The sequence below is a fragment of the Acromyrmex echinatior genome, chromosome 5 (assembly GCF_024713525.1).
Source record: "Acromyrmex echinatior isolate Ae372 chromosome 5, ASM2471352v2, whole genome shotgun sequence".
Taxonomy (NCBI): Eukaryota; Metazoa; Arthropoda; class Insecta; order Hymenoptera; family Formicidae; genus Acromyrmex; species Acromyrmex echinatior.
Window position 1 is genome coordinate 6,530,530 of NC_141856.1, and position 22,501 is coordinate 6,553,030.

Sequence of the window (22,501 nt, forward strand, 5' to 3'; positions counted from 1 at the left end):
TAACGAGTTCGCAGAATTTATCTCCATCCTTGGAGATCTTCGGCGAAGTCTTATCGGGTTAGCTTCTTCGCGGTCGCGCGAGGTCTTTATTTACCGTGGCTCGGCATTCCGGCACGAATAACGTAGTCTGATTCACACACACGCAAACATACATTCATATCCACACAAAAAATACACCACACACACACACACACACACACACACACACACACACACACACACACACGCATACACACATAGATGCGAAATGAGTATGTCATTTGTGGCACGCCTAGTAGTGGCGCTTAGTTTCGCGCGATACCAGATTGGCCGATACATAATAGATGTGTACGTCGCGTATCGTAAAATGTGCAGAGACACGTGTATGTGTGAGATACCGATGACGGAAGGGCATCTCTCGCGAACAAACGTTATCGCCTAACTGCGCAAAAATGCGCGATAAAGCCTCCGGCAAAAAAAAATATACCGTCGAGCCAACACAACTCTCGCGCTTCGCTCAGTTTCACTTTCGCTTCTGCTGTCGTTTTGGCCTTTTTTTAGAACTTTGCGCTCGTAAATAGCGGCCAGTAACTGTCGTAAACAAGATGACGCCTGCCACTTGGAAAAATGCCTGTACAGATTATCTCGAAACTATCGTTAAATTATCTGTTAAATTATCGATGCTGAAAAGGAAATTAAAGTTGGAATTTAATATATATACAGTCATTTATTGTATTGTTGCATGAAAAAATGTTTGTGTATGAAGTATAAAACGATAGTTTCTTATTGTGTAGTGACTAATTGACACAAAGTTACCCGAATATCTATTGATAAACACTTCAAATGATAACATTCCAATCTCTATCTTGTTTATAGACAAAGTCACGTACTCCTACTCTGCACTTATCCTCGAATATGACACTTGGTTAGCGATAACACAGATTTCTTTTATACATATAGTGCGAGATAAAAATAAAAGTAATAGCAGGCGATCGTATCTGTTACTAAATTATGACTATGGATCTGAAAATATTTTTAGTTATCGCACATGCGAAAGTTAGCGAATTATATGCATACGTTCCAGATTTCACAAATATACAAATTGGTCATGTTTATAAATGGAGCAACTATAATAAAAAAATTTGACACTTTTTTCAATGCTGTTTTTAATGCCGAGTGTTTCAAAGAAAATTCGCAATCCAAATGCAATTGCATTTAAAAGTTAAAAATTTGTCACACGATATGATCAAATCTGTCACAACATAGCAATGAGATAAATACATAGAAACGTACGAGTAATATATCCATGTAAGTCTAGATGATTCGATAATCTAATAGAAGTTTCCTGTTTCTATAAAAATCTGATATCGGGTTTCAATATGCGTCGCTAAATCGATGACTCAAGCCGTATTTATGTTTTATAATTACAAATTTATATGTGTGTGTACGTGTCCTTGAACTTACATATAATTCATGCCCTTGATAGAGATGTCAAAAGTTGCACTGATTCTTTAAAGGCAGATAATATTTATTTATAAAGAAAAATTATTTGAAGATTACAATTTACAAACTTTAATGTAAATTAATATTCAATACGTATAATATTTTCTACACATATAATATATTTTTTATACATAATTTTTATATATAATTGAAAGATTTATCAATGCAAGTTCACACTTTATAACATCCTCTTCAAAATAATAAAGAAGAATCAAAATTAGAAATTAGGTTTTAAGTCCCTTTAAATTTGAATCACCCTAAAATAGATTGTGTTGCCATCCATGCGGTGTCTAAGTTAAAATTTTCCTCTTCATAGAGTAGTAGGTATCACGACCTAGGTCAGGCATTCGATAAAGTGCGCTGACGTAAGTCGCCTGAAATAATCTTACACGATATTTCATTACAAACTGTCGCGGTTTTCCCCTGCATCTATTGCTGTATACATTTCCGGTGATATAATCCACCGAGAGAAAATTTTTGTATTTGTAACTATATATTACTTATATAATTATGATTATGTTACTTATATAATTATGGTTACGACTGCTATTAATATATATGTAGTATTAATAATAATCTATCAAACAATATATACATAGTTGGCAACTGAAAATGATTACAATTATAGTTAATTAAATCATTTTTTACGATTATTTCAACCATTTTTATCGCGATAATAATTATAATTATAATTATAATCATTTTCGATTGCCAACTATATCAGAGTTTATAAAATTACACGTGGTTATTATTACTAAACTATAGAGTATATATAGTCATAATTATAGTTAGTACAAATATTAAAAAGTTTTTCTCTCAGTGTCGATATTCCGGCAGCGGCGTCGACTCTCGGTGAGAGATAAAAAAATGAAAATTTATGGATTTGTGCCGTTTAACCGAAGGGCAAATTTCTCACGCTTTTAATCAGTTATCGGCGCCACTTGCGTATCGAGCTCATTTATCCGCGATAACGAATCGGAAGAGTGATATCGGTCGATGTATTAAGATAGGTCAGGCATGTGTGGAGTTGTTGGCGATAAACGTGACGGGTTTGCATAATCGCGGTAGTGCGCGCGAACTCGAAGCGTCTATATCTTCACGAGCGTGCAAAAACACGCATTGCCACGTGCTCTGTCGAGTCTCTTGGACAGTAGAGATATCCGCACGATTTCTAGCAGTGCGCATGAACGCGCGGCCAATTGGTCGTTCGTCAATAATAATTGTTTATCATCTGTGCGCGAAAGAAATAGAGTGAAAGATGTATGGTTGTTTGGTTGGCGATTACCAAACGCGCTCGCGCGTTCTCGCTCGCTGCTATTTTCAGCAGAGCGGGAATTACACTTGCCTCTGATCGGCGCAACATGATATTACCGCGAACCAGCAGCGCGATTCGCGGAAACGCTGAGTAATCGGCTCGGTCACCGACGTAATAAATCGCGAGCGAGTCATCGCCGTGGCGCTGGAAGGGAGAATAAAAGACAGGTTGAGGAGGTGATACGCGCTATCCAGGATCCACTCTTTACACCTCGACAGCGTCACACACACATACAGACACGTAGAAGCAGGGAAGGTGTCGGAGTGTGGAACACTTCCTAGAAACGTAATCTCGTCTCTTTGCGACTGACCGGACTCGTATCGGTGTTCGGTTACTTATCGAAAACTTATCCGCTCCGTCCGGCGCCGAGCCATATATGACGTCTGCTGTTTACGCAACAATGTTAGATCAGGTCCCACGTCGTTGAACGCCGCAACGCATAAATCGTGTATTTTACGATGCCAATTAATTCGACAGCGCTGCGCGACGTGCCTAAGCTGGACCAGATGTTTTTTAATCGTGGCTTATATATAATTAGAAATTAAATTTCTTGATATGAGTTTACGGATCCCCAAACTGCTCGGTATTGAGTGTGTTCTCTTGTAATTAATCTGATATAGATACGTTTAAATTAGTAATACTTATTACATTGCTCCAAATCAAAACACTCCAAATACAATTCGTATAAATCTATGCTTCATTATTCACAAATTGTTTAGTGTTTATTATTATTAATTCTTTGTTAGCCAAGTTGGACTTTGAAGACATAGTTGATAGTTTGAATTTTGGTAGATTTTGGAAAATTTAAATTTGTAAAAAAATACAATTCGACTTTTATGATAGTAAAAAATACTCGTTAAAGCTTTCACAGAGCTTTCAAAGTGTGCAAAAATTTTTTCCATTTTTTTTAAGTGCAGTCTGGATCAATATAAAAATCTGCATTGAAGCTCAAAGACCAGGTTGCTGGCGAACGATGCAAAATAATTCTATAGTTGACGAAGGGTTAATAACGTTTACTTAACATTTTTTTCTCAGAATTATTTCGCGGTTAATCCTGACGCGAATGCAAAACACTGATACTATGAAATAACATTTGATACGATCGTTTGCCGAGCGCTCTTATTACAAAAACTGATTCATGCACGCGAATAATTTAGCGTACGCTGTTAATCGAACGGGATTTCGGGATTTGGACGCAAAGTTTCACAGTTTGATTAATGTTCATTTCTATCAATGTAGATTAACGTTAATCACGGTTTAATTTACTCTTTATCAGGATTGCCACTGGAAATCAAGGAAATGTCAAGGGAAAAGTTGCGAAATTTTCTGGAAAATTAAAATTCTTGGCTTTAAGAGATTTACGGGACCCGTCAATTTGACGAGTTTAAGATTTCGCGAAATTGCAGAAACTTATTATTATTCCTGGCAATTTTTGCCGACTTTTATTAATGGATTCATGAATATATACCTAAATTTATTTTCTTTTCAGCTTTCTAATTTTGAAATTCTGTATTTACTTATTTCTTCGGATACATTAAACAAGTGACGAATCTCTTATGTTACACTCACCTACGTAATTTTAGAATACTACCAATTCACCAGCAAGCAGTAACATTAATTATATTGCTAATTAAATTCTTTCATCCTTCAACAAAATATTTAACGGTTTCCAAATCAGGACACGAAAATACCAAACATTTCAAAATATTATTGAAAGTCGGGGAAAAGTTTAGGAATGAGAAATATATGACAACCTTATTTATCTTTTTCTTTCTTAGATTTGAAGAGAAAAAAAATTAAATTAACCTGATGATTAAGAGACGAAGACCGATCCACTAGAATTTGATACAACTATAACATAATGGAATTGTACTCAAGTGGACGATTAATCGCGCTCTCGCCTCGCCGCGATATTACCTGAAAGTGTATCTCCCGCGTAATTGCGTTCACGACTAAAAATAGTGCAGTGGTTGCGGGGGCATCTCGGCGCAGCCGTGCGTCACCGCGCGCGCTGTCGGCACAACGATAACAACTAGATTCCGGGGTATCTGTGACACGTGCTCACGAAATTTGGGGACCCGCATGGATTGCGAGCGTCCCGTCAAGGTTAGATAATAACTTTCTTGCATCAGAGAGCGGCGCACACCGTTCTCGGATAGTGTCTCCGCGCGGATGTGTGCGCGCGTGTATGTTAACTACGGCAAACCGGTTGGTGCGCACTAAATCGGACTACGGGCTACTATTTTTTTTTCCTCGCCGTTACGTCCGACTTAATGGCTTTCACGTGTATACTACCACGTTCTTATTTTTATTCCGGAATTCTTCCTCTCTCCCTCGCTCTCTTTCTCGTTTTTCGTTTGCTTTTTGTCCACGTCCCCCACGGCCGAATGCGAGGAATGTTTCGCCGACGAAAACGAAAGTTAACTGACTCCGCGAATACTTCCTATACGCCTATCTTTTTAAGGATTACTTAGGTTGGTATTCATAGTCGGTTCTTATTTCAAGACTGCGATGTCTTACGACGTTATGAACGAATCGGAGAGTCGTATTAGCATTTTAAGACATTACCTAAGACGGTCTTAGGTCGAAACAGATTTGAACGGTTGATTCGTTCATGACAGCTTAAGAGTACACTTAAAACAGTCTTAAATAAGAATCGACTGTGAATACCGACTTCAGTTCGATGTACATGCTCAATGTTGGCACGGAATGTGTAGTTCACGGTTCGTCGATTAGTATGCAGGAAGGAACATTTTTATTATGGAGAAACAGTCACAAAAAATCCTCTCTCTCTCTCTCTCTCTCTCTCCTTTCCAATAATTTTTACAATTTCTTTTATTCAGCCTGACTTCAGATAAAGGCGCGGTATGCCGATGATCGTGGTATGCAGTGATAATAATTTCCGCGAGCGGCTCGCGCGACCAACTCACGTGTATTTTCAACGTGTGTTGCGAGTTGCCAAGCGCGGCGCAAAAAAGGAGCGGCGCCGCGGCGCGTTCTTCGCGTTTATCGGCGAAGAATTCCTCCTCTACGTTGTCGGACTAATCTCGGTAACGCGGTGTAAACAGCGCTATTTACTTCGTGCGAAACGTTATGTGCGCCCGCGCGCGAAGCTACGCGCCTGTCGCAACTGAAGTTTTCGTAACAACACGTTACATAACGGCGCGTTAGTCATCGTGCGACCAACCGATGCAAATTCTATCATCGGATCTAACGAGGAGCTCGAATACCGTGACGATGCGGTATTTCGAAAAAAAAAAGAAGAAAAAAAAACTCGTTGGTTGATCGCGAAACGCGATAACCGAATAATCGTGAGTGGTAAATAATATATGTATATTTGGATGACTTTTTAATGTATATGTGAACATTTATCGTGATACGTAAAAATAGACTATACTTAAACTCAAACGTGCTATTTACTACTTTGTTGTGACTGTTGGTAGAATTACATATATAACGTCTGGCGCCAACGGTTACGTGAGCGATGAAGAATGAACTTAATATTTTCATAACATATATTTTCCAGATCGTAATCGTATTTTGAAATAATATAATCTTTACTCGGACACGTAAGATATAATTAATAATTGTATAATATAATTATACAATTTTGCCGTAACTCAGCCAATTATTAATTTAGCTTTATATACACAGTTTCGCGTGAAGACGTTAGTTTTTTTTCTGTTCTAAAATTACTTACAGACCTGATTTTCCATTATCTGGTCAACTTGCGATTTAGACTTAACATTAATGATAATATAAAAATTGTTTTTCTAGCTGCAATTAATCACTAAACTGTAATGATTTTGTAGTAGTAACTTTAAAAGTTATTTACTACAAAACCATTAGTGTAGTAATTAATCATAGATAGAAAAATACAATTTTTACGTTATCATCGGGTTAAACCTAACCCACAAGTTAACCAACGAATGAAAAATCGGAACCACAGCGGTTTCTTCACCATTGCCGTTCAGAGTCGCGGAATCAGTTGTAATTGTTTATTACATTCCGAACTTATCTTTGCAAAAATTGTCTCGTGATTCCACATTTGAAAAATGAGGGGATTAAACCGATCTCGATAAACAGCAATATGTAGTTGCCTGATAACGGACTTATAAGTCGAATAGCGCATTGCATAATGCAAATGAACGTTTCCCTTCCCTTCCCTTCCCTTCCCTTCCCTTCCCACAGAAAACCGTCGTCGCCTGCCTTGGACGGTGCGCAATATTTTCGTGACCCTCGACTGACATTGCCAAACAACCAATACAGGCGGCGATAGAGGGACGGTCTCGCTAGAGTGGAGGCCAAGGTCGTAGCTGATCCCCACTTTACCGTTTCCACCGTGTTGACGCCTATCGCTCGCGCATTCGCGCGTTCGCTCGCTTGCTCGTCTTCCTGGTGACGCAACTATGTTGCACAGCTCGATCCGACCATTATGGTCTTGTCGTTGTAATTCTCCCGCTCGCACCGAGTATCCTGGAGAGGCCACCTCACTGGCGCCTGTTGTCGTTCTATTTTATCGTTTTAATTTACTGTGCCTCTAGTAGCGGAATCTTCTACCAGTCAAGTTGAGCCGAGACCGACATTGATTCGTGTTGTGTTGAATATTACGCAACTGAAGAAGCCGGTGTGTTTACTCGTAGGTGTCAGAAATATACGATCGTCAGAAAATGATTGATCTTCCCGTATAATCGAAGTATGATTGTCTACTTATTATAACTGCAATTAAATCCGTTGCGGAACATTTATGCGGTAGTTTAATACAGTAGAGTTACAACATCTCGAGACTGAAAAATCATTTCGACGTGCGTTTCAAAGGTCTACGTACGTACGCAGTATATAAATTAACACACTTAAAATCCAGCTAATGCCGTTTAAAGCATTGATTTTTATAGTTTGTCTTGTCACATATATACGGTCCTACAAATATATTAAATTGAACATTTTATTGTTATTTTTGTAATTATAATCTGAACGATTGAAAAATTATGAATGAAAAATATTGATCTTATTGAATATAATTTATTGCAAAAATGTTTCTATTTATTTAAAGACGTCGATAACCGTCGAGGTTTTAAAAAGGACTTACGCTTAAGATTTTTTTTAATTGAACCAATATTCTACCTAACAATGTTGTTTATATATCCCGTCGTGTAATCGGTCTATAACATGTTTTCGCCGAAGGTAAATTATGCCCCTTTGCTTGGGAAACTTTTGGCTTTTTCTATGAGTGATATAGGACTGGATAAAAAAACAGCACACATACGCTTAGAAATATTTCGTATTCGCTTTCATCGTCGCACATGCATAAAGGAAGAATGAGATTCGCACGACGAGGGTCGTATGGTTGATGTCCTTGAAGGGAGAGTTGTCAAGTGAGAGACCGAGGGTCCGAAGTTATTATGAATCACGAAAAATTCACTGGAACACTAACTTTTCCGTTTGTAGCCCTTTAAAGGGTTCGTTACGACTCTGACGACCCATGTCTTTCAATCACTTCGCTACTAAACGCCTATTTCGGTAGAGAAAGTTGATGTAAATATATTAGAATGCATTGAATGTACATAAATAATTAACCCGGGAATTATGATCGCGTACTGGTCATTTTGTCGTACTCTTTCATTTTCTACTTATATCTTTCAATTTATTGATACTATTTTTACTTTTACTCATGTAAATGTTCGTTAATGGTTTTTCGTATAGTATACGAAAATAGATGACGTAAATTAACATGCTTATATCTACATAAAATTTGATGTTTGTAACGGTCGGTCTAAAAGACCGAGGCGCGCACTTACGTTAGTGTTTATCATCTCCGCCATTATTATGTATTTATAAATAAAAAATAAAATTATTATAATTTTCTTATTATTTCGTTTCATATCAATAATTTTAACAAATAAAAAAAGAAGAAAATTAAAATAAAGATATATCATATTATATAAATACAATTATTTCCAGTAATTATTACGTTCTTTTGTTTTTAATTTATTAATTATCAGAACATTTGCTTATTAATTATTACTTATAGTAATTATAATCATATGTATATGTATTCTAGTTATATAACGTGCATATGTGCGAAAATAATATTTCGGTCAAAATGACCAGGACGCGCCTCCCAGGTTTAATATGAAACTACATGCAATGTATATTCAAAACTACATAGATACATTTCAAAACATGGATATATTAAAAAAAATACTATATTTGAATAAATATTGGTTTGAATAGTTATTGAACAAATATTTATTTACTGTAAATGTGTACTTAACACTATTCAAAGAAATGTACATTAAAGTTTAGTAATTTTTTTCAACGTAATACATATGTATAGTGTATCCTAGTTTTTATCGTAAAACTCTGTTTTTATCTATTTGCAGACAAAGCTGCGGCGCCAACGGCATCTTTTCGCGTCGTCTGGATTTCAGCGCTTTCAACAGTCTGCCTCGCACCAAACTTAACTCCTATCATATTAAGGTAAGTAATTAATGGTTTTTATATATATATATTTTTGATACGTTGAGAATTTCTCTTACGGAGCGTTTGAATTACGACGTGTTGCTTTGCAAGTGAAATGGACTGGATCTTCAGGAAGTGATAAATCGTTAACGATTGCAACATTGATAAAATTGTCATGCAACATTATACTGACAGAGCAGGAATCTTTTTAATTACTTTAAGCGAACAAAATAAATCATTACTATTTTTTATCGTGCAATGATGGAACGTAATAATTTAGCATATATATTATAATTAATGGATTAAACATACTTTTAATATTTTCATCATTAATGCATATATATATGTGTTTTGAATAAGATATAAAAAGCTGAACTAAGTTAGTATCGACGATTTAATCTCGTCGTAGGAATTCATTACGTTTATTTCAACTGAGAGAGGCTGTCCTTTCCAAGCATAAATCAGGCATAAGAGCTACGCTCCTGGCGAATCCTTTCGTATCCTTTCGTATCCCGTCCTGTAACACTGTCGTCCTACCCTAAATACGCAGAGAAATCAATACCTGAGCAGTCCAAGTAGCGTGCATGTGTCTCTTTGCGCGCGCACGTACGCACGCACATACAGACATACGTATGTACTTGCGTACGTGTATATTTATATATGCCGGCGTTAAAGAATACTTTTACTCTCTTATGCTTTTCCCTTGACCTGCTACTCGTGTAAAATCTTCTTGCAAACGTCAATTAACGTCAACTCTGGTTAACGACTTGTCCACCTGTATCACAGATGCACAAGTAATCCGGAAAAAGGTAAAGAATATCATTAACGTTGTCACATTATAAGTTAATCCAATGGACGCGATCTGTTTATGCAAACGTTTATTTAGCTCTGATCTTGCTTAACTGATTTTCCTTATCCTTTTTATTACAAAGATACAATGAGATTGAAAGAGAGTGAATCATTATTTTGAGATTGTACAGGGCGTAATTCTGTTAAAAAAAATATAACATTAATGCACAATTTGCTCGCGAATTGTATATCTAAAAAAATAGAATTGAAAAACATTTTTTTTTAGACATAAAATATAAATGTAGCTAGTTTTATATTTGTGTTATTTTAATTTTTTAATTATTTAATTATTATCATATTTAATTGAAATATTAAATGCTGATGTAGACGTAACTTTTGTATCAATGAACGAACATTGTTGTCAAATATTTGATAAATTATAAAAATTAATTTTATAGAGAATTATGCAGTTTGCGTTAATTATAAAAGAGATATCAATTTGTAGCTTCTAATTTTGACACGTTAATACGACAAATAACAAGCTTTCAATATATTTTCCGTCGATAAAATATTGTGTCTGCCTTCGATCTATTATGTAACAGAAAGCTGTCTTGAGGGAGAAGGCTCCATAAGTGATGCACGTTTTAACCTCCGTTTCGTAATGCCTAACAAAAATTTGACCTAAGACCTGGCCTCGACCTCCAAATTGCCTGTCATTTTGATGCTTGTTTGCGGGAACCGAAAAAAAAAAAGGATAAGGATGGTAAAGCAACTATTCGGCTCTCCCCTCTGAAGTAGGATACGTGTTTTTGCCAAGTTTAAAATAACTTATCTTGTGATAAAGCCATCCGGACTGTAGTCTTGTTAGAAAATCTACCAGCACGATCCTGACCGACAATTAAAGCAGTTAATGACGCGGCTAATTAGCGTCTGCGATACGTTCTTGGTACAAAGTCGATGACGTTACTATATTCACTGTATACTACATTATTCGTAACTATTACTGTTATTATCGACAAGAAAAATTCGAGCGATTATTCATTCGACTTATTATGCGCGGGATCATTTGTCGCGGTCATAAAATCAGTCGTAACTGTGATTGAGGAACAACTTTGCTTGATACATAATACTGTTATCGTCGATCATATCTAAATATCTAAATATGCAATTGAATTATTGAATTAATATTTAAATGAAGGCTTTTTAACACGCTATATACATTCATATCCTTCGCACCTTACGCAGCGACATTAGAATGCACAAATGTAAGGCGTATAATATTTTTGCGTCGCACTCTTTTATCGATTTAAGTCGTTGCGCAATAAGGCTCTCCGTGGCCGTTCTCGAGCGTGTTTCGTCGACGAACTGGCGGCGGCTGCTGGTTCCAGTTTTTCAATAATACCGGTTCTCTCAGCTTTGCCGGCCGGCCGACCGGCCGGCCTAACGAGAGCCGTTAGGTAACTCGAGGGAGATCGATCTCGTGTGAGCGTGTGTGCACGTATTGCCGTGCAGCAACAGAGGAGGGTGCATGGAAGAGGGGAGAGGGGAGAGGGGAGCCTGGAGGAACCAGGGCACCATTGTAAACCGCTGGGAGCTCTCGAAACACCCTCCGAGTCCTCCCATGGCAACCGTGTCCCTGTAACAATTGCCCTCCTCTCTCTCTCTCTCTCTCCCCCCCTTCTTTCTCTATCTCGCGTAACCCTTTCCGCGTATCGAGGGTGGGTTTACCCCTTTCTGCGTTGCGCGTTATGATGCGAATTACAAAATGCAAGGTTTGCCTTTAGTGCGCTGAATACCGAGCAACAACGTTCCCCGGAGTCACTTAAGACCCGAGGATTGCCACTGTGAATTGGAAGTCATGGCGATAACTTCTCCGTTAAGACTCTCCGTTAAGACGCTGTTGAGGCAAGGGGGAAAAAAAAGAATCTTTCGAATGTTCTCCACGTTTCTGCTATCGTCGCATCGTTTCGATGAATTTCTTTCGTGATTCTCGTCGTTCGCTTTGGGTTCTCATGTGCTGTAAGCTTCATTCTATCTTCTTTCCGTAAATAATGAATAATAAAGGTACACTGAAAAAAAATGATGTAGCAATAGTATTATTTTAATTTAAAATAATCATGTTGATTTATATATAATAACGGTATTAATGGAACAAATAAAATTTTATTTGTTCCATTAAAACAAGAACATGACATATTTGTTTTATTAACAGTATTATTTGATTAACAAAATAATTTTTTATTTAAAACGATGCTGGATATAACCATCATTGTTTTTTTTTTCGTGTGTAGAATGAAGCTTGCAGCATGTGAGCGTTCAAATCGAATGCAACTTTGCAATAGTAATATACGCTTACAGAGAATATTGGAATTTGCGGAAATACAAGAAACTTATTTAGGAAATAGAGCGGAGACGCGTTCATGTGTGCAATCGCGACAGACGTTACAAATTTCATGTGAATGACCTCGCGGCTGTGTCTAGCGATAAATCGGACAGGAGGAGTAGTGGAAATAGGAAAGTGGCGTGCTACGATGCAGTAACTCGACACGTGGCTTATATAGATGCTAAAACTAGGAGTGGTCCGCGATTTGACTCGCTCGGCTGTTGTGTTTATGAAGTTAACGCGACATTCTATTAATATAGAAAAAAAAAAAAATACTGACAATTCCAGTAATGCTCTTCACAGTTCTTCAGTTCCTTATTAAAATAAAAAAAGGATTTCTAATATTAAAAAATCACAATTGAAAATATAGCCTGCTAACTTTGCGAATCTAGCACGATACTTTCTCTTTAAAGTTCGAGAAAAAGAAAAATATTTCTTAAAAATTAACACAATGTCATGGCTTATTTCGAGCTTTAATTAAATTAACTTTGAATTAATGTAAAACGTTTTGGCTTACAAAGCCTTCCTCAGTGCTACAACGCAGAAATACGATCTTAAATTAATACGAAGTGCAAAGAATAACGGATAAAATGAAAATTTAATTTTTACTCCATGAAAAATATTTCCACTTACTATAGATATATTTCCGTTAGTATTGCTCCAGTTCTACCAATGTGTGTAATTTGAAAATAAATTCCAACAATTACTAATATTAATAGACTTTAAATATAAGAGACATCAGGTATTTGAAAAAAAGTCATGATGATAATTTGTTGCAATTCCAATGACATTTCTCGTTAGTTCTAGCAGAATTCTACAATAATTTTTAAATAGAGTTACGGTTGCTATTTTTTCGACAGATCAACATCCTTCGCTAGCATTTATTTATACTCGTCTCGTCACGTTATTATTCACTTATGTACACAAAAAAAGCGGTCAATGTTCGTAAGATATGTACCTAATAACGACACGATGTCTCACGTATCCAAAGTCTGCTGCTAACACAGCGATGTTTACGACGCACTGTATTTTGTTTCAAAACGTATTATTTTTCCCCGGCTGACCTTAAAGCGGGGAGCACAGATTTTTGTCCGTAACGCATAAGAAAATGTATCAATTAAAGTCCTTCGTTTCCTTCTTTCCACGAAATGAAAGAACTCCGGTTGAATTTCTCATGCCTCATGTTATGCGTTATGCAAGAGTCTGTACTCCCCGCTTTAATCGGCAATGCAATTTCATGTCATAAATCCGCACCCATTATCCGTTTTGATTTTCCAGACAATTAAAACGTTTTACTGCTTTATACTGTAAACGTTGCGGAAACGTACGGTACCCAGCAATGCGCGTATCGTTTATTTTTACGTAACACCCGCAGCTTCGTGAATTTCTCTCTCCGAGGTGCGCGAGACGGTTGAACGACCCGAATATTATCATTTCGTCGAATACTCGATACGCTAAGCGTTACATCGGCGCGATAGTTTATTATTGCAGTCCGTCGCACGAACCGCGGCTCTTTATCTCGCGACTCGGTAAATATTGTTTCTTGGGCGCTGTGACGAAGATAAATGCATCGAATGTCAGCGGCGCCAGCTTGCAGAAAATACTGAACCGGCAAAATGTCAAGCGCACAATACTCCGTTTCTTTCGCCTACTGTTCTTGCATAATTAAAGTTGCACGAGGTGAATAATATATAAATAATCTGCAATATTTCAAAATCAAAAATTAACAATAACAATGAGAATAATTAATTAAAGTGACTTATTATACGCTGTGTAAAAAAGTTATTTGAAAGAAATTACAGTGAAATTAATTTAAATAAGAGGTGAGAGGGGGTAGTATTGTCTCTCTTCTTTGAAATGAGTTTTGAGAGAACTGAAGTGCCTCATCGAAAACCGACGCTTATGCCGAGCGTTATATTTCGCCGTTGAACGTATTACATCGCTCTCATTATCTCAACTTAGCTCAACTCTGATAAGAGATTGTTCCGTTAGCAAATATTCGCAAACTACGCTTTTTCTGACAAGGCCACGCTGTAGGAGATATAATCTGTTTATAAGCTCTTTCGAGTGTGATTCTGTTTTTTCTAGATAAAACTGTTTAATGGAAGGATGCATAATTATCCGAATTTACTTAACTATTAATATAATTTAGTTGAATTAATCAATTGTGGCGCTTTTTTTTTTACAGAAATTTTGATTCTCGTTTATAAAATTGTTATCTTACGTAACATTTCTTTCTTAAATAATATTCACGAATTCATGAGACGAACAAACTGTACGAAATCGTAAGTCGAGAGCAATCTACCTCGCAAAGGATGGACCGCGTAATTTTCTCGAGGATTGTGCGGAACCCTCGTTGGTCTATGCTGAAGTGGCGCTAGAGCTCTGAATGATACTCGTGTTCGAGGGAGCAGAGATTAATTAAAAGGACCGCTCGCGTAAGAACGACGTCGAAAAGCTTTTCTCGTAATTCAGTTGCTTTAGAAGAGATGGAAAGCGAGACCTTTCTTTCGTGAGTATCTTTTCATACGTCTTGCTCGATGGACATTGATTTTTAATGAACCGACGTCGATTAGTAGCGTTTTCGATCAGCTCGAGAGAGAGAGAGAGAGAGAGAGAGAGAGAGAGAGAGAGAATTAATGGAAAATGGCATTTATATGTACCTTTCGTCGTGTTTCATTTCCCGCTATTTCCGAGATAAAAGCTTTAGTATATGTTGAGATACATTTCTGTTTTTGTGCATTAATAAATACATATTTAATAGCGAATTACTACGTATTTTAATGAAAAGCAAATGCAACGTATATACATTCTATTATACATTCATCGTTTGATCTATGAAATATTAATGATGTGTAAATATCTTATCGAAATGATATCTTTTGTGCGAGATATTCTTTATTTTTATTATATATATGTATATATTACTATTATATTAATTTCTAGTTTTTATGCTACCTCTTTTAATTTTAATTTCATGTGATTGTCTAAATGTGAACTGCCGATTAGATCGTTGCTATTAGCAAGGTTTTTTGCCACGTCCGCAGTAACATAAAAGACCCATTAACCCTCCATGATCAAGCCAGCGTAAGAACAATCACGCCATTTTCAGGCAGTTGTTTCCAAGTAACGTAATCTTCCTGCTTCTCATTGCTGGTGCTGATTAAATTCAAAACCAGTACGATACTAAACGAAAGTTTAGCCGCTCGCGTTTCAAGCAGGCTGTATTGTAATAATTTTGTAATAATTTTTCACGACATAAATGAGAAGGCAGTATTAAGAAATGTTTATGTATTCCCATCTGTCTTTGTTAAATTTAGATTGAATTTAAAGTTTTCATCACTATGGAGTTCAAACATTTTTACATTCGAAAGCCAAGATGAAATTATTTCATTGACTATTTTCATGGAAATATAATATTGTGTATGTTCCACTAATGCAACAGCAATTAAAATAGCATTTATAGAGAATTATTCAGATTAGAAATTCAGAAGAAAGTTTTTTGTGTCAAATTTTGAAAAGAAGATATTTACAAAAAATTATGTGCGTATATACATGTGTATATATACATGTGTATGTGTACCTAATCTCCATACTTTCTCTGTTCATTCTTTCAAGGTTCCTTCATAATTCCTCTCTCTCCTTTTTTGTTTTCTGAGTACATTTTGTGTGTTAACCCTCATTGTGGACTCTCTGCGCACAATGGAAGTTTGCATTAAAGGTCATTAGCTTAAACGTTCGCCTTCCTGTTGCGCAACTCGTGCAATTCAACGTGCTGTTATTCGTGAGACTCAGAGAGAGAAAGAAAGAGATAAAAACAGTGCACTCGAGAATATAAAATAGTTACGTTAATTAGTAATTTAACGATGTGTCATCTATATGTTTTTTATATTGCCTTTAATATTTCTTTGTTATAAAAGAGTGATTTAGCAAGATTTTCAATTTTATTTTAAATAATTAAATTATTTTTTAATTAAAATTTATTTAAAAATATACATAGAAAAGAATATTATTTTTGTTTTATATAAATACTACATTATTAGATAATTTAAATAATCTTTACATATTCAATAATATTTATCGTTTATTACTATAATTATTAATGTAGAGATTAAATGGTTTTTTTTTATTTTTAGTTATGAGATAACACAAGATAGTACATGATTCTCGTCAGTGTGAACTTTGAGTCGTAGTCGATTGGACTGTCCTTGAATTTATCCCTGAACTGGGATAAGAGTCGTAGTTCCCTTGAGAACTCGACCTACCTCAATCGGATCGATGCAAGATAGCTCTATGCTTCTCTCGCCCCACATCACGCACACTAGTATTTTATCCGTGAACTTGATATACATGGGTAATCTTTATATTTTTTTTTTTTTTTGAGAGTGAAGGAAAAAGTAAGCTGACTTGATACATGTTTTATTCGCACGATGAAGTAATATGCGAAATAAATTATTATGCTTCTGTAATAAATAAAAAAAAAAGTAGAAGCAAAATGAACAATGGAAAGTTTTGTTCTTTTCCATACTTATATTGCCACATGAATTTGTCAGTAGACTATAAAAAAGCAGTTTGTCAAAAGTTAAAAGCCACTTGAAATAATTTAAAGTAGGCTTACTTTCTCATGAGTAGGTACGCATAAATTTTTCTTAATAACGATGGAAAAGGAAATAAGGAAATCAGAAATGGCAGATGCGTGTTTTCTCCTCATCTTCATCATCATTATGAAGAGAAACAACCGATGACCTCTCTTTGACGACCAGGATTATGAATGATAATGAGCAACGGTTCCTCCTTCCTTCTCGTACTCATTAGCTTAAAGAGTCACGGAAATTAAGGCAATTGTCAGGCGTGTTATTCCACGCTTAAATTATTACGAGGTATTCAAAATATACCACGATATTTTCCATCTACTAAACATTTTTACTTCGCGTATCATAAAAATCTATAATTCTATGATCAATTTTATTTATTAGGTGTTGGAATTAATTCGTAGTTTTACAAGTGATGGGAAGTACTTTCATTAATGTATTTTTTAATGCTCATGTGAAATAAATAACATTCTTTCATTAAAAAACGCTACGAATTAATTCCAACACCTAATAGTTGATACCTTTTGTGATATTAAAAAATAATATTGACTGTATATAGGGTGTTTGGAAAATGATAATGATAAATCTTTTGCTTAGGGACAGAATGGACTAAACTGAGTCGAAAGTCCTCATTTTGTAATTTTTACAATAGTTAACGAGATAAAAATAAATTTCTAAACATTGCCGAATAAACAAATAAATCGTACAAGACAATTTTAAGATATCTTTTAGTGTTTTTTGTGAAATATTTTGAAGATATTTTTTAAAGAACTTTTAAAGATATCTTAAAGTTGTCGATTTTAGATATTTTGCTCATTGAGTAATTAAAAAAAATATTGTAAAAATTGCAAAATGGTAGAGGACTTTTTGACTTAGTTTTTTATTAGGAATAGCACTGTATGATTAATGGGTGTTATTTCAGAAAAGAAATATCCTATATAAGACTAAATTAAAATAAAAATAGTTTTGTTATTCCAAGAATAAATCAAACGTAAGTAAAATTTTCGCGATTGTTGGATAAATAATATATTTATAAAGTGGTAGAATACAAATCGCAAACAGTTAGAATGTACTTGCCAACGAAATTAGTTGCAACGTTTCGACTCTGGATTTGAGTTCTCTTGAGTGCAGAAGTCAAATACAAGCTATCAAGCAATTTATACTTGACTTCCGTATACTGAAGAGGACTCAAATTCAGAGTTGAATTAACGTTCGCAATTAACTTTATTAGTAAGTACATTCCAATTATATTCTAATTATATCTCGCTTTATAAATATATTATTTATGCAACCGCGGAGGCTTATCTAAAAATAAATATTATTGAGAATAGAATTTAATATTTTTCTCAAGACCATCACGGTTTCTTTTATTTTATTGTCGCGGTTAGCCATATATTTTGGAAACCCACTTCCTGTGCTTCGCATTCTGATAAATCGTGATATCGCGAGACAAAGCGTCTTTGCCATGACTGAAACAATGAGCGGTCAAACATTCGTCGGGAAAAGGGGAGATAGGGAGGACCGACACCGGGGAAAGAATGATGGAAAGAAACGAGTCATAATCGGCGAGACGAATGTCATTCCTTCTCGTGCGGTCGTGTAGTTGTTCTGACGCGTCTCTTAGAAAGCAAAAAGGAGAAGTAGCATGTATGCTTGATGGAAGGCACAAGGGAGAGCTCAACGTCTCTCGACACCCGGACATGACTGTGGACGAAAAGTAATGACGGTGGACGCGATGCCGTTTCCGTTTTCGTCGTCAAACGCTTCGGGTACCTTTTATGGGTTTTCCTTCAGTCGGTAACTGGTTTTTGTACTTTCCTTATACGAGAAAACGCTTCGCGTCCGTGTTTTCCTTTCTCGAGAATCGCCCGGGACCGGTATTTTTTGTTACCGATTACGCGAATGTTTAAGCTCGTACGAATTTCGAATTTCTCTAATCTCGCGTTCAAGTTGGATAAGAAAAACTTTCGTCTGAACGAATCGATGTCGAGTACCGCAGGAGACTACTGTATCTAATAATATTAAAATTCACGAAGCGTCGCTGTGTTGCAATATCGCGAGGAAATCTCGCCACCCTAGTGGACGCTTTTTTACTCGCGGTGGTGCAAAATTATGAAGTCAGGCGCTTCCAAGAGATAAAATAATAGCGCAAAAATAAGAAAGCGTATGCAAGAAGTAATTAACTGGAGGAAATTGCGAGCGATTATTTTTTTCTCGGAAGTTTTTTTTTTTTTTTTTTTTTTTTTTGAATAAATAGCGAATTATGTAAATAAACGGAAAGTATGAGGTCTGTTTTTTGTCGCCGCGTTGAATCGCATCAAAATTTTCTTTCTCGCTTTCGCCAAACTCCAAATATATCTCACTTTACGTATAACGCGTACACTAGTTTAGATTACAAGAACGGACCTACAACATAACATGCGAACAGAATATGTACGAAAAAATTAATTAAATATTCAGATAAGGATTGCATTCTATGTCATTTGGTCTTTTAAAAACGTAGGACATTAGTCGGGAGAGTACAGTTCTAACATTGCATTTTTTTGTAATTAGAACAGGAGATTAATCTCCTTCGCGCATGGAATTCTCTGGTCGTGTACAACATAATTGCGCTGTGCGGCTGCTAGGTATCCGCAGATTTTTGTTGGCATTGGTATCCCCAAGTAATTAATGCAGAATGGCGCGCGAGGTGAGCAGAAACTTATTACGACGGACATTTTTTTCCCCTCGTGGTTGATAACACTTTTCCTCTTTCTCTCACATTTCTTCTCTCAGTTTACCACGGCTCGAACGCGTCTTTGTTCAAGCAGACGTCTGCGCACGTTGGCTTTATCCCCCCGTTGTCTCCCACAGGGAGTCTGAGCAAGGGGAGACCCTGATAGAGAAATAGTTGGAATACGAGGCGTTACGCGCGCTGATTTGGTTCTTGTGCACAATGGATCGATCTGTCTGCGTTCTTCGTGCCGAACGTGAACCTCCAGCAACGCGTATAGGAATATTTCAACGTTATTCCAAACTTGTCCATATTATTCGCATATCAGGGAAGGTACTCGAGAAAATTTCCCTTGCGAGTTGCGAGGTATTAATAAACCTGCGCACACTACAAATATGCGAATAATAATCATATATAATGATTCTTCTTTATCCAACATCCCCGCAGGCTAACAGGGGAAGTCTTTAACAACTGATAATTGAAGAGAGGCGTGGGATGATTGATAGAGAAAGTTCACCATCGTTAGGCGTAACTGATTAAAGTCCAGAGTATCTTTAGCGTGTACCGGTAATTAAGATATAAATTCTCCTATAGTGAAATAGTGTCCCTGAAATACTCTAGTCGAAGCGGTGAGGCGCGGCACGGAAAGTCGCTCGCGTGAAACGACCTCTGAGCATCGGCTGCGGCTACGTGGGGAATTCTGCGAAAAGTTGGTAGATTTATTATGCTATTACCAGGGGTTAGGGATCCGACCGGGAAAGGAACGCTTTTGGGCGCGAACGTCGAAATTTGCCTGCGGGAGGTCAATATAACGTGTTTCGGCCGGGAGTGGCGAGAGCAACGGTGGCTTTCCCTTTCAGGCACTACGTACTGTCCGCGAGAGAAAATCATTCCTGACAAATTCCCGTTCCCACGAGAAGGCGCGTGCGCACGCATGCACGTCGACCTTTCGATTTTGCGTGAGCGGCTCAACTTGGCCAATCGTCGGACGAACTAAACGCGCGTATTTGCACATAATCGCGCGGGAAACTATGAGATATCGGTCGATGAAAATCGCTCGCCCTCCTCCCCCCCCCCCCGTGACAAGTGAACGGAGTCGTCTCGATGGTGAACCTATTTATTGCGCAAATGGGCGCCGTCTGATGAAATATTGTTGAACGTGAAATACGGGCGAACGCAATTTTCCGTAATATGTAGGGTCACATCGCCGCGAGCATCGTGTGGTGATCTATACGTGGACTCGAAGAGAGATTTTAGCTTTAGCTTCAGTCGTAAAAGTCGCTGTAGATCATCGGATTTAGCATTTAAAACCGCGCAATTTGCTGAAACTGCGACTGTAAGTCGCGCGATTCGGAGAGCGAGGTGTCTTTGATATCTAAGTCTTTGAGATCTAAGAGAAAAGGCCAAAGTATTATAGTTAATTGTCGGCGGCGGATAATCGTGAGAAACTTTAATCGTATATGTGCGATATTGTCAAGTATTAACTATGTGCTATTCATAGTCGATAGCTTATCGTTAGCTATTATCAGCAGTCTAATGTATTGAGTACATTGATAAGATATTTATCGATTCTCTTCTCATTTTATCGTTAATTGAAATAACAATTTCGCATGTGACTATCGATCCCTTTGAAAAAGCCGTCGGTACTTGTAATCTGCTAAAAAATTTTTTGTTCAACATAAAATTTTTAAGTGTGTAACTTGAGCCTGAAGTCGTAAGAAATTGATCAATTACAGTCGAAAGTGAGAAGAGCAATAGACTATGATTAGTCAATTTCTTACTCTCTAAATTCTTTGGAGTGGAATCTCACTACAAAGAGTGAAGACACCGAGCCAGTCTTGAAAAAGAGTGGTTCAATTTTCAATCTTTAAGAGAGAGATTTTACTCTTTAGAGTGACAATTTATTTCCAAAGTTTTAGGGAGTATGGTTCAAGATTTAAAGCTTAAATTTTACGCCTTAAAATCTCGTCGTAGACACTTAACATTTATAATCGAAAGCCAGCGCGCGGTAGTTCGAGTACGGTCTGTATATTGATCACGTGACGGCTAGAGATTATCACCGAATTTTCATTACTTTCACACGGTGGGGCGTTCGCGACAGCGATAGTGGACCTAAAAGTTCTGCCGGGTGGTACTGCGCATTGTCCGGACCGACGGAATGGCATCCTATTAAAGTCACCAAGATGGAACCGTCCGGTTCTCTCCTGGCCGAAGTGCCAGAGATAGTTGGAGGGTAGGAAGCACGATGTCTCAGGTATGTACGTCGTATAACCTGCGTGACTCGTATTTCTGGGCACCGATATTTCCCGTCCGTAGAATACCGTGGGCATTCTACCGAGACGCACGCGAAGTAGATGAGACGTTCCTTGGTAAACCGTGAATTATTAAGTACTTTTTTTTTTACATCGCGTTAAGTTTTAGTCGTTAATCAATTCTGCATTCCGGATACGTCAAACGCTTCGACAAATTCCGGATTCTTTTTGTTCATCTTTTTTTTATACGTGATGAGAGATATATTATTATTTAATATGATAACTTTTGTTTCTGTTTTTTTTCTCTCATTTATATTTTTTACAAATAAAATAAATAAAGAAATTTTATTTGTAATTTAAAGATTATTAGATATTTTTGTACGTAAAGATAACTTGGTTGGGCTTTGAAGTCATTTTGGCAGATATGTACGTTTTGTTTTTTAATTTGTACAATCTGTTTGATTGTAATATAAAATAATTATAATGTATTTACGGCGCAATCGAATGGGAAAT

At 36.7% G+C, this 22,501-nt stretch overlaps 1 protein-coding gene across 1 annotated transcript in view; it reads left to right on the forward strand.

The window, feature by feature from the left end:
* LOC105143795 (headcase) overlaps nt 1–22,501 on the forward strand; it is a 166,737-nt gene that overhangs the window by 21,966 nt on the left and 122,270 nt on the right. The window contains exon 2 of the mRNA XM_011052293.2: nt 9,181–9,277. Coding sequence (XP_011050595.1) covers nt 9,181–9,277 — 97 coding nt within the window. The remainder of the gene's footprint in view (nt 1–9,180; nt 9,278–22,501) is intronic.